Here is a 13,896-nt window from a genome sequence, read left to right on the forward strand (position 1 = left end):
ATTTAACTTCACCAAACTCTCCCCCAAAATGTGTGGCTCTGTGTCAATATTAAGAATGAGAGGTTAGTAGGATTGGTAGACTGCCAAACAAAATTCTTTGTTTCAGTTACTGAGTTTGAATCTTAGAAAGGTCACTTATTTTATCAACCTTGGTAATTACCACTAAAGTACTGGGGTAAATGTATGACTTTGTGCTAATATCAGAAAGTTTTAAACTATGGAAGAGTGACGAGTACTAAATAACAGTTAAGTGTTGGATTAAAAACCTTGATGTAGTAAACCTCTTGATTATTTATGTTCCTTTATAGCCTAAGTTCAAGTTCCCTTTGAGTTGATTTTGCAGGTTATCTCCACAGAAAGAACCTGCAACTGAATTCTGAAGAGATGATTAACAAATAGTCCAAAATATTAATTTTATTACAAATCAAATATCTAAATGATCATTGTAGGATGTTAACGAGATGTCTTCACTCGATGTTGTCCATCATGACCCTTGTATTTATGTTTGTATTTGATGCTGGTAACTACAGTTGGTCTGTCTGGGAAAGCTGTTCGCCCACCAAACATTGTGTCAGTGTCAGGATGAAAACGAACTGGTTCCATCTGGATGTGTAGGTTTCGAGGAAGGTCTAATTTTGATATATCTTCGTATGATGATGTGTCTCTTATTTCTGTTTGGAAGAATTCCATAGCTTTTGTTATGTCTGTTATGAAGTTCAGTTCTGAATTGGGAATATCATGTTCAAATTCTTCAATACATTTACAAAGGAACTGAAATAAATCAAAAGACAAATTCTTTAAAATACAGTCCAACAGATGAAAATATTTATTTTAATAAATCATTTATATTTATATAGTTTGCTTTGGGTGAACAGTTTACACTGAGCTTTGTTTGAAAGATATTTTCTTCAAGGATTATTTAATATAAAAGTTTTTATATGCTTCTTTTTTAATCAACAAAAGGCTTCACAATATTTAAACATAGACCATTATCTTGGGTTGAAAAGTAAAGATTACCTTTAGACATTTTTAGTAACATATTTTTGTCAATATTCATTTTGATCAATTTATCAGTAAGTTCATTACAGCCACCTTTTTGATAGCAAACAATATATTCATCCACATTTATGAAACTTTCGAAAATGTATAACAGATTAAAAAAAATATAAACAGAAGTAAAATTAACAACTAAACAGACAGTTATAAAATAGTCAAAATTTGTTGAGATCCTAAGGTAAAAAAAGAAGGATCATCTTTAAACATTTTTATAACAACAATTCATTCATTTCTAGTTGTTGCAAGTCAAAATGAAATTGTAGATATCAGTCAATTTTAGGTAAAGGAAATGTGGGAGAGGTATGACACAAAAGAAAATACCTCTTGTTTTGATATAGAAAGGGTATGTTAAAAGGTGACAGTCTATCAAAAAAAAATGTGGGAGGGACTTGAAAGAGGATTTGGAGAAAGCTCTGGCAACATGTGCCTTGATTTGAAAACCAAGAATCAGGTAAGCAGATAGGAAAAGTTGTGATGTCACACATCTGTCCCCAGACTGGTGCTACAGTACATGAGAAAAAAGAAACAAAGGTTATGGCTAGAGATATTAATAGAGACTGTCATCCTTAGCTTATCACTATTATGATACAGAATGAAGAGGTGGTCTGTAACAATACATGGTCTGGTGGGATCTGCATAGACCTCTAAGTCCTGATGACCCTTCAAAAACAAGGCTATAATTAAAGCTGTACTTCATTGAGGGATTTGAGAGTGGGGTCAGTTAGACTGGTAGTGCAATGTAGAAAGTTATAACATGTGGCAGTGAAGTTTGCTTGAGGCTTTCTACTGAGAGAAAATGGAAAAGAACTAAAAAGAGCAGTGGACAGTAATAACAGCTTGCCACTGAGGTAATGACCATGGCTGCTGCTACAACTCTGAGAACAACCTGATTGGAAGTAAAGGAAATCACCTTATCTTCAGGGCCACCAGCACCTCAGGCTGATGAGGAGAAATGACACTGAAAACCTGAGGGCATCTCCTTCTCTATCAAAAAACTAGCCAGCAGCTACAAAATGTAGTACCATTCCACCATCTTCAAGTGATGATGAGGGGAAGAAGGTAAAATGGAAGAATTCAAGGACAAGTAAATGAGCTCTGACTAAAGGCAAGTAAGAGTGGGAAGTCTTTCTTGAAGCTGTAACAAATCCTTGATCTGCTTGAAATTCACTCCTTAGAATTACCAATGATAAACTAATGTAGGGTTTCTCAAACTGAGTTTTGCAGAACCCCAGGGTTCTTTGAAAAAAACTCTGGGGTGTCTATAACTAAAAATTTATTTCATAATAAAACAGTGTTTGCCACTTTCAAAAAATGAAAATAAGCTATGGTTTTTATATGAATTCTTTCTCTGAAACAAAAGTTGCTTCATGATGTATTAAAATTGCTGACTTTGTACCAGAATTAGAAACCGTTATTAATATTGGTTTCAAATTTTAGTAGAAGGCTAGCAATTTTGGGGGAGAGGGGGTAATTTAATTACATTGACCCCAATACTTAAGTGTTACTTATTTTATTGACCCTGCAAGAATGAAAGGCAAAATCGATCCCAGTATTTGAATTCAGAATGTAAAGAAGGACAAAATGCCACTAAGCATTTTACCTGGCATACAAATGATGCTACCATTATCAATATTATGAATTATTTAAAGTAGTGCGTTGGTAAAATCATTAGTGTCTGAAAAAAATACCTTGCGGTATTTGTTTCAAATCTTTACATTTTGAGTTCAAATTCTGCCAAGGTCAACTTTACCATTACCTTTCCTCCTTTCAGGGTCAAAATAAATTATCAAGTACTGGGGTCAATGGTATTGACAAACTGGCCTTGTGCCTAAATCAGAAACCATTATAATTATTAACTTGTGGTATTTGTTCTGGCTCTTTACAATTGAAATTCAAATCTCACCGAAAGTAACTTTACCTTTCATCTTTTTGGGGTTAATAAAATAAAGTAAAAGTCAAAATACTGGGGTCAACATAACTGTTTTCTCCCATTATTTTCATTAGCATGACAAACTGACAGAAATAGTACTAAATGCCTTGCCTTTACAATATATAGTATCACACATCTACTCTAACTGTAGGGCTAGTTTTGTACTTTGCTTTTACATATTTAACCCTTTAGTGTTCGCATTATTCTGCCAAAATTAATGCTTTTTCATCTACATTGTTTTGAACTAATCATGCATTATCTTGTAGCTATGAGATTTTGATGAGGTAGCTGTTAATTTTTAAAACAATATTGTAGGGTTGGTGTGAGAGATCAGATCTGGCCAGTTTGAACATAAAACAGGCAGAATACTTTTGGCCGGTTACGCCGGTTTAAATGCTATAGGGTTAATGAAATAAGTACCAGTCATATATGAGGGTTGATTGAATTAAACCTATCTTTGTGGTTTGTGCTGCAGATTGAAATCAGTATTTGGTCATATCTTCGTATGTTCTGAGTTGAAATTCAATCAATGTTAACTTTGCTTTCTATCCTCCTGTTGTTGATAAATATAAGTCAAATATTCTTTCTGCTATAAGCACAAGGCTTGAAATTTAGGAGAAGATGACTAGATGACTACACTGACCCCAGTGCTCAAATGGTACTTATATTATTGACCCCAAAGGGATGAAAAACAATGCCAACCTTGGTGACATTAGAATTCAGAACAGAAAGCAGAAAGAAATGGTGCTATGCATTTAATCTGGTATATGCTAATGATTGTGTCAGCTCACCACTTAAATACCATTAAGTACTATTTAACTAAATTAAATTACTAATTACTATTTAATTAAATACTAAATATTTAACTAACTGTATCCTTCCTCACAAAATTGTACTGCATTCAAAAATCATCATTATAATTTTAATTTTACAATATTTCATCCTGTTATGATTGATAAGTGTTTTTTTTTTGTTTTTTGCTAGGCAAATGTTCTTGAATAAAGAAACAAGCAACTCTTTACAGCTAAATCATCAAACTAACCAACAGATTGGATGTAAACATCAAGTTGTTAATTCAAGTAGTTAAAACAATAAACACAAATGAGTGAACATACCTTAAATTTAAGAAGGCGATCATCCAAAGTTATTTTCTTCCAGTCTGATACCTCGCCAAAAACATCTGTAGCAATCTGTTCCATTTTATGTTCCATGTTTGATGGTGGTTTATAGCTTTTCACTGTACGGACTGACCTATAAATCAAGATTAAAAAGCAAAAGCTAAGATGTCAGAGTTTCAGAATGACATGGAGATAACATGAGAATTCAGTAGGTTCATATGTTAGTCATTACAACTAATCAAATAGAAGAGTACAGCTTTAGATTGACGTTTCCACACTGTTATGGTGTAAGTAATATTTACAGAAGCTGTCCTTTGACACAGTTTTGTTTGCAGCAAAGTATGCTCTATTGGATGTGTAATCTCAGTACACATGAACAACATGCTACTGATGAACTGAGAGGTAAACTAGGCTTAAATGCAAGAATGAAAACTATGTTTGTATAGACACATGACATGTATGGAGAATAACAAATGGGTAAAGAAGTGCTAGGGTATCCAAGTAGAAAGAAATTGTGGAAGAGGAGGATATGGGCAGAAATAGTAAAAGTTGATTGATCTTAGAATGTTGAGCCTCACACAAAAGCTGGCAAACAAAGTCATGCAGTTGATGAAAAATCACTTATGAAATACACGTGTGCCACTATGAGTTGTCCACAAACTATAAAGTCCACCTTAATGTGAGATAATTGCTACGACAGTGTGAACAAAAGCAAATGAAGTGGTTGGATTAGATATCAAAATGGGCCTGCAGATGAGATGACACAAAATGAAGATGAGAAGTGATATACTGTAAAGTAAGTAGACAGTACAAAGAAGAGATAATTTATCAACCAAGTTGGTCATAAACATCATCATTTAACGTCTGTTTTCCATGCTGGCATGGGTTGGATGGTTTTATTAGGAGCTGGCCAGCTGCTCAGGCTCAATATCTGTTTTGGCATGGTTTCTACAACTGGATGACCTTCCTGACATCAACCATTTTATAGTGTACTGGGTGTTTTTATGTGGCACCAGCACCCACAAGACTTCAAGGTTAGGAATGCTCAGCTGGAGAGGGATGCAGGGGACATCCTGTATGCTAGGACAACCACACTTTTGCTTGGCTGACCGTCTTCTCAAGCACAACAAACTATCAGGAGTCTTGGTCCCATCATCCCCTCTGTGAGTCCCAATGTCCATAGATCCTTTCTCACCATTTTGTCTTACATCTCCTTGGGTCTACTGCTTCCACATGTTCCCTCTACAATTTGAGATTGGCACCTCTTGCCGCAGCTGTTTGCATTCATATGCATTACATGGCTGTATCAGCTCAGTCTTCTCTATTACACATTACATCTGATGCCTAGTGTACCCAGTTTTCCTCTCAAATTGTATATGCATTCTGACATTATCCATCCAGTGGAGCATACTGGCTTCATTTCTTTCAAGCCTTTGCATATCCTCAGTAGTCACAGTCCATGTCTCATTGCCATGTAGAATAGCTGTTTGTACACAGGCATCATACAATCTGCCTTTCACTCTGAGGGAGAGGCCCTTCATTACTAGTAGCTCTCTGAACTTTGCCCAGCCTGTACTTATTGTAGGAGCTATGCTTTCAGAACAACCTCCCCGACTGTTAACTTGGTCACCTAAGTAATTATTCTTTATCTGAAGAGTTTCTAATAGGAAATTCTTTCCATGTCAATCTAACATGTAAATCTTTGTGATTCCTATTAACAAATGAAACAAGTGTAATGGAGAATAAATAATACCAAAAGATTTCCATTTTCCTATTTTATCATAAATTAACACTGCAACTAGTTTTTCTATAATTCTCAATTTTAATATGTATTTTGACTCACATACAGCACCAACTATGGAAACATATTGATTGTAATATTGGAATAAGCAGATGTGCTTCAAGAGGAAACAGCTAGGATTTACCCTAACTTAAATATATATATATATATATATATATATACACTGTATTTTCTGGTTATACGTGTTGAATTTTCAGACCAAAATTTAGAGCCAAAAAGAGTAGGTTGATTTAAAGACATGACTTTGGAGAATCACAGATTTCATGGGAAATGCAACAAGATTTGGAAAGATAATAATGATGTTTGAATCATCATCATTTAACGTCTGTCTTCCATACTAGCATGGGTGGGACATGTTTACACTATATACTATGTCAACTTGTATGCTAGGAAATAAGAAGGTGGTGCATGATATGAGGTAGATTTGGATACTATTTCTAACCGGTCAAGTGATTACAAACCACAAGCTCACACAAATTAGCTGTCATAGTCATTGTTTTGTCCCTGATCATTCGTTTGGGCAGACCTATGGCCAATATATATTTTTGTATATCAAAGACTACATTGCCCAAAATAGTTTTCCTTCTGATGACAAAATGTGATATTAGAAATTTAGCAGCTATTTCTTTCAGGCTGAGTGCCACATAGAGGCCCCCCTCACTGGAAACAAAAAATAGAAAAATGAAATATATTTATTGAGCTAGTGATAAACCAAACAACTTACGATCTTTTTTTCAAGGAAGAATAACGTTCTCTTGTAGATGGACCATCTTGTATAGGATTAAAAGATCTCTCATCACTTTCATCTTTCTTGGCTTTTTTACGGAAGAAAGCAGTTCTTGATGGAATCTACAACAAAGAAATTTTTTTTGTAAATCTTAATTTCTATGCTTTTTTGGCATAAAATAATATTGTAAAAACAGCAGGGAAATTGAAAAATTTCTGTCCTTTGACATACATTGAACCACAGATCCTCTGCTGACTATCAGGTTACCATATGTGTTCTAATGGTTTATATTTCTCTTTTACTTCATGTGAATTGTGATGTGTGTATCGAAACTATATATGACAAGAATGATTAAAAAAGTGTTTTTTTCAAAAATAAGAACACTTTAACATGAAACAACAATAATCAGACCAAATCATTTGCCAAACAAGACTAATTCTCTAAGTATATTTCTTTCATTTATTGACTTTCCTCATTATCACCATTTCAACGTCCACTTTTTTATGCTTGCATGGGTTAGATGGAATTTGTTGTGGCAGGTTTTCTATAGTCGAATACCCTTTTTGTTACCAATCCTCATCTATTTTGAAGCAAGTAATATTTTCCCAAGGCCAGACATGTTTACCTGGAAGATTGGAAATGAATGATACGGCTTGATGCTGGTTTACAATTCCCATACGATGTCAACACACACACAACTTTCAATTTCCATCTACCAAATACACTCACAAGCCTTTGGTCTGCCCGGGGCTACGGTAGTAGACACTTGCCAAGAGAATCATGTTTTTTTTTGGTTGTTTCAGAAATAAGTTGACTCGCAAAGTCATATATGTACAGGGTCTATTATAAAGGAGCCCTCACAAAGATACTTTAAGGAACTAGTGACCACTTCGAGATGTAAGAAATTACGAAATACTTCTATTTGTATTGTAGTAGACATTATATATATATATATATATATATATATATCCTACTTGAACTAGTATTTCTTTTATTGTGCTTTCCACTTTCATGTTGACAATGAATATCAATCAGAATAATGTAATATTTATTTTATGTTGATAATGACTGTGAACATGTTATCGAATGGTTAAGATTTTGATTTTATTTCCTTTCTGATTAAAAAAGGAAAGAAAGAAAAATTATCAACACTTTCGAAAACGTATCTCAACAAAATTTTATTAAAAAATATATATTATAAAGAAAGTTATAAGGGAACAAAGTCGCTGCCCGGTTTACCACCTTGGGTACCCTTATTGGAGAACATTCTGTTGCAAGTATTCGGGCCAAGTCGTCCTTCCTCTCAGGGGCACTTAGCTCGCACACTTTCAAGAGTCCGATTATGGAGCAGCCCTTCTTTCAGTAGCTTAACGGTTAAAAAACAAAAATTCTTGCATGCTTTCAATACACGGTACTACCTAAGAAGAGTGGTCCCGGTGCGCGCACTCGCGTTAGCTAGTCGTGACTAGTCGATCCTTACTTTGTGTTTTTGTTTCATTTACTTTGTTTAAAAAATTATTTTCTTTGTGTTTTTGTGTTTTATTTACTTTGTTTTAAAAAAATTATTTACTTTGTGTAAAAATTTATTTATTTTGTGTTTTATTTACTTTGCTAGATAGTCGTTGTAGGATCGACTAGTCGCGAGTGCGTGCACCGGGACCACTCTTCTTTAGTACCTCAATACACTTTGTTTAATAATGCAAACATGCTCTAGTCATGACACACACATAAAAATTTTTTTTACACAGCTAAACTATATTTTGGCCAAATAAATACTATGGAAGTACTTAAGTCGATTCAATTTACCAGGCACTAGACCTGAAAGGCGTGACCTTGTATTTACGTTAGGAATCATTATATGATTACAAACTAATAAAATACAGATGAATAACTGTATCGCCATGTTTTGATGGTTATTGTGATTAAAATAATGCAAAGAAATAATCATTATTACAAACTAAACTGTCGTTAACTTCGATAAAAAAACAAAAAAAAAACAAATTAAGCAGTCATTGTCTAGACTAGGGATAATACATTTCGGGCCTTGTATTAAACAAAAAATATGTGAGATTTTGGATAAATACATAATGACAATTACATGATAAATATAATGTCTTGTTTTGGGTAACATGAGATATATGAAAACTTTGGACCCAGTGTGGGGTCAATGTGATCTGCCATGACCAAGGAACGATCATTTGTAAAATAAAAAAGGCAATGAATAAAAAAGAGATAATAGTTATGATGTAAAGAACAAGGAAAAAGTAGATTACAATATCATCTTACTTGGCCAAGGATAGGAACAACGGAGGCAATTCCCAAAGGAGCCGAGGCGACAGGTTTTAATAACGTTCTACAGAAGGTCGACATTGTTACCTTGGCCGGTGGAAATGCGACTAGTTATGTCTAGCACATATTCATTAGAGAAAGGCGGTGTGTGATCTAAGGGAGGTAACTCTAGTCGGCATATTTTTCAATAGCTTCATTTGAGAATCTAATGTTCCGAGGTTGAGTGAGAGAGAAAAATGTTTTCTTTTTGTATAATGCATCATTTTATTTGAGGCAGATCACTACCAATTTTCTCAGATTTATTTATTTATTTATTTATTTATATATTTATTTATTTTAAAAATCTGTTTGGTTGTCAATGGACATAAAAACGCCTTTATTTTCGTACGAACGAAGGTGATGTTTTAGCAGAAAATACAAAGCTCTTGATGTTTTGCAACATAGTTATCAACCATTACGTTCTTGGTTCAAATCTCACTGTGGTCGACTTTGCCTTTCATCCATTTAGAGTTGTTAAAATAAAACACACATGTTACTTAGTAGACCTGTGACCTAAGGCCTACCAGTTGTAACCATCCGGTTTTTTTTTCTCAGATAAAGTATAGTATCCAATATACCTCCACCCCGGTTTTTTTTTCAAACAAAGGTAGTGTATGATTTGAGAGAGATACGGGTGCTATATACACAGCAGGTCCATTCGTTGCTTTGGAGAAATACACGTTGCAAATTTTGGTGAGGGGGTGGGGAGGACTAAGTCGATTACATCGACCCCTGCACTCAACTGGTACTTATTCTATCGACCCCGAAAGGATAAAAGGCAAAGTTAACCTTGGTGGAATTTGAACTCAGAACGTAAAGACGAACGAAATGCCGTTTAGCCTAGCAACATTTGGTCCGGCGTGCTAACGATTCTGCCAGCTCGCTGCCTTATAAAAGTCAAATATTGGAGCCACGATCTAATGGACTCTATCGCTGCACCCAAACATTCATAAACCCCACTCCTTCACCCGCGTCCAGTGTGGGGAATTCCAGGTAAAGTTCATCCCGGGACTAATGAACAACAAGCACGCTACCTGCTATAATGTATACAGCTTTTGGATGATTTATTAAAAGCATGCTTAGGCAACACGGCACTCAAGACTCATGCGGCCTTTTGAGTTTTGTAAACATGCAATGTCATGTCTATATAAACACAACCTTTCACTAAAATTTGAAAGCATAATCTTTAGTTCTGATCTACTTGAATAATTTTGATTCTTTCTTACCCCAGACTTTCTTATTCGTCCAGACTTTCTCTCGATTAAGATTTACTAGAGCCGGAAGATTCCTCGAACTGGCCACCAGCAAGAACCTTTTACATAATATATTTGTTAAATTATTCTTTCAATGGTGTGGTTCGATGTTTTATAAGGCCTTCCACTTATAAAAGGCCTCTTACTAATAAAAAATTTAATGCCTTGCCTGTTTATAGACGTAGTTTTATAGCAGGTTTGAAGTTCTCGTTTGTAATTTTTCGCTTTAAATTTGTTCGAAAAGATGATACGAAGCTGGACTGAAAAGTTCATAGGCTGACTATGGAGTGGTACTAGTAAAATCTTGCATGCATAAATTTCAACCCTTCTTATTAATGACTGCATTGTTTCTTTCCAGGCAAACTATCATCTCACTATTCAAAGAAGTCTCCAATGGTAACTAGCAGCGACTTCTCTTGAAAATCGACAAAATTTGGCATCGTGCTGTTGTCACGTACCTGCAGAAAAATGATTTAGCACCAAGGGACATTTATACTGACATGATTGCTACATTAGGTGATGATATCCATGCTTTATCATCAGAGCAAAAGTGGGCAGATGAATTTTGGAGGGGAAGGGAGAGTCTTGAAGATGACACAAGGTCTGAACGTCCTGTAGCTGCCACCACCGAGGAAAACAGTTGAGAATATTCTGCTCAAAGAACTGAACGTGACAAAGGTTTCAGGGGCTTATATTCCGGGTTTGCTAGGTATGCGCTGTACACCCATCGAAAATGGCAAATTCATTATAAATATAAGCCTTACTCATTAATTTAATAATAAATCTTAATGGAAAACTTTTGTTATATCCATGCTTGAAATTTAGTGGTATTGAGTGTGGAAGCACACCCAATACAACAACCAACATACGCCACTGAAAGGCTTGTGCGCTGTGGATACCACGTCTTCTGATACCTGATCAAAAGCGCACCAGATTAGTTACATCACAGCAAAATCTGACATTGTTTGAAACTGATTCACCTGGTTTCCTTGAACGTCTTCTAACCCAGAATGAGTGCGAGCTTCATCATTTTGAGCTATAGACAAAGAGACAGTCTATGAAGTGGAAACACACCTCTTCATCTGCTTCAAAGGAGGCCAGGATTGTTTCACCTGCAGGGAAGATGATGGCCGCAGTTTTTTTGTATTACAAAAAGCACTGTATGTTGTGCCTATCTTCAAAAGAGCCACACCATCAATGGAGAGTACTATGCCAGCTTGCTGAGGCAGTTACGAAAGGCTATTAAGACGAAACGCCCAGGAAAACTGACGAAAAGGGTCTTATTTCATCAGGACAATGCTACAGAGCACAAATCTTTGATTTCAATGATTGCTATGCGTGACTGGCTTTGAACTCGTTGATCACCTTCACTAATCTCCTGATTTGACCCCATGTGACTCTCAGGTGTTACTCAACATGAAAAAACACTTGACTGGGATCTAGCATCGCATTGATGATGACGTTATATCTGTTGTTGACTTTTTTATCAGCTGGATGGAAGTTTCTTCATCAATGGGATCCAAGCACCGCAGCACCAATGTAAGAAATGTGTGGACCGCAAGGGGGACTATGTTGAAAAATAAACATCATTTGGTAATATTCCATGAGAGAATCTTAGTCAGCTTATAAACCTTTTAGCCGAGCCCCGTACAAATTGAAATGGTTCGTGGATTGACAAAATCGTTTGAGTGTCTGCTTTGCAGAATTTGGTCATGACCCATTAAGATTTCAGTTCACAAAAACAGTCAAGGTTCAATTTTATCTTTTATCCTACTGAATGGTTGTAATGAACACATGATATGCGTCGCCGAGATTAGCACTGGAGCTCAGTCTATTGCAAACATTCGGACCTGGTCTCCGACTTGACAATAACTTGCTTCTTCCTCAAACCTACCTCGGAGGCCTCGAAAAATACTATGGGTGCTGTGTTTTCTCCTCGAACGGGACAACAAAAATAAAGTAAAACAACCTTTCTAGATGATATTCCAGTAGTTAGGCTCTGGAGATGCTGGATTTAGAAACGTTATGCAAAGAAATAACAAGCAGTGCAGAGACAGTAGCAAAGGTGATGGCACCCATATCAACAAATGTAAAAGTAGATAAGACTGAAACAGATAAGAAAAAGGAGAGCTAGAACGCAGAACAAAAGAGCCGAAGAGTATACAATATTAGTCTATTGAAGAAAAAAGTAGGGAAGCCATAAAGACAACAAATTAATACAGAAATGGTAAACACACACGCGCGCGCGCACACACACACATGATGGTTGTAAAGCTGGAGAGCGGAAAAGGCCCATGAAAAAAGAAGAAAGAACGAAAGTAGAATGTCCGAAATGAGAAAAAAAAAATGGGGATTTAGAGCAGCATGTTATTAAAGATATGCTCAAACTTTTATCAGGAGCTATATAGTTCGACAGTAAACTATCAAATGGTAAATGATATATCACTTAGCAAAGAAGAGTTACCATCTATTCTCGATGTGTAAAAACATTGAAGTAACAAAGCTCCGGGCAGAAAATGAAATTAAAACAAATTTCAATAATAAAGATTATAACAAAACTGTTTAACAGGATCTTAACAAGAAGGAAAATCCATGATTTATGGAATAAAGCTAAGCTTCATACTACTACATAAAAAGGGAAATTGGAAAAATCATAAAATATTGTAGGCTAATCAGTTTATTATCCCAGTTGCACAAGATTTGACATCAGAATCGTACAAAACAGAATAGAAAGAGATTTAGAAGAAAATTAAGCAAAGGAAGAGGTAGGCTTTAGAAAGAAATTCACTGCAACATTATTTTCGATCAATAAATGAAGTAAAAATAAAGGCAAATGAATATCAGCAAGACTTTAGAAGAGACTACACAGACTATGCAAATATCTTCGACTCAATAAGAGCGTAAGGCCTTTCTGGAAACTGTTATTACAATGGGCATAAACAAACCCTATTCCGACATCATAGAAACATTTACTAGTCCGCTACAGCTAATATGCATCTGGATACAAACTGCATCTCTTGACCAAGTTTGCATACATGAGGCTGAAAAGGCAGCTCCTTGAGCAGCATTTAAAAAAAATTATAACCTTAAGTACGTGACCAAAGAAGTTGCACGACTTCACCGCAACATATCATCAGATGAAAGGATGAGCGTATATAAGCAGAAGCCCATGCATGGATATGTTAGTAGAAAGCTCCGAGAAGATAGTAAACATTGATCATCAAAGCAGTCTATCTTGGACTAACAACCAGATTACCATCTTTCATTTTGATGGGTATGCATTTGCAATCCATGATCAAGAAATATCAATCAAATAATTGTTGTACAAAAGGGACAGAGATGCAAGAAAAGCAGTAATATGTGATAGCCGATGCAGACTTTGCAAAGTTAACACCGAAGATATCACCCACATCATAAGCAGTTGTCCAAAAATGTCATCACGGTATTATCTACCGATGCGACATGATGTTGTTGGTAGGACACTGTATAACGAGATCCGTCAAAAGGATAACCCCAAGGACAAAGAAATAAGAACCCACAATATGTTGGAAGCCATAGCCACTCATAAAAAGGAGTACTGGTGGAATGTCCCAGTGAAAACCTTAATAAAAAGTAAACACAATAGACCTGATATAATGATTTTAGACAGAGAAGAGAAACTGTGTACAGTTGTGGAAATCAGC

The 13,896-nt window shown here is 35.6% G+C and overlaps 1 protein-coding gene across 1 annotated transcript; it reads right to left on the reverse strand.

Moving 5' to 3' along the window:
• Positions 1-388: 388 nt before the first annotated feature.
• On the reverse strand, positions 389-9,077 carry LOC115210879 (39S ribosomal protein L50, mitochondrial). The gene is made up of 4 exons (XM_029779649.2): positions 8,919-9,077; positions 6,630-6,754; positions 4,102-4,237; positions 389-771 (listed from the first exon to the last, which is right to left on the reverse strand). Exons 1-4 carry the CDS (start codon positions 9,000-9,002, stop codon positions 454-456), a joined length of 663 nt encoding a protein of 220 aa, XP_029635509.1. The 5' UTR covers positions 9,003-9,077; the 3' UTR covers positions 389-453.
• Between the last annotated feature and the right edge of the window lie 4,819 nt (positions 9,078-13,896).

This window comes from Octopus sinensis, linkage group LG4 (assembly GCF_006345805.1).
Source record: "Octopus sinensis linkage group LG4, ASM634580v1, whole genome shotgun sequence".
In the NCBI taxonomy this organism is placed as follows: Eukaryota; Metazoa; Mollusca; class Cephalopoda; order Octopoda; family Octopodidae; genus Octopus; species Octopus sinensis.

Excerpts from the sequence above, each read along its gene's own strand:
- LOC115210879 (XM_029779649.2), bottom strand. The coding sequence starts at position 9,002 with ATGTCGACCTTCTGTAGAACGTTATTAAAACCTGTCGCCTCGGCTCCT. Across the intron at positions 6,755-8,918 it reads TTGTTCCTATCCTTGGCCAA|ATTCCATCAAGAACTGCTTT; the intron begins GTAAGATGATAT and ends TCTTTGTTGTAG. Across the intron at positions 4,238-6,629 it reads TCTTCCTTGAAAAAAAGATC|GTCAGTCCGTACAGTGAAAA; the intron begins GTAAGTTGTTTG and ends CTTGATTTATAG.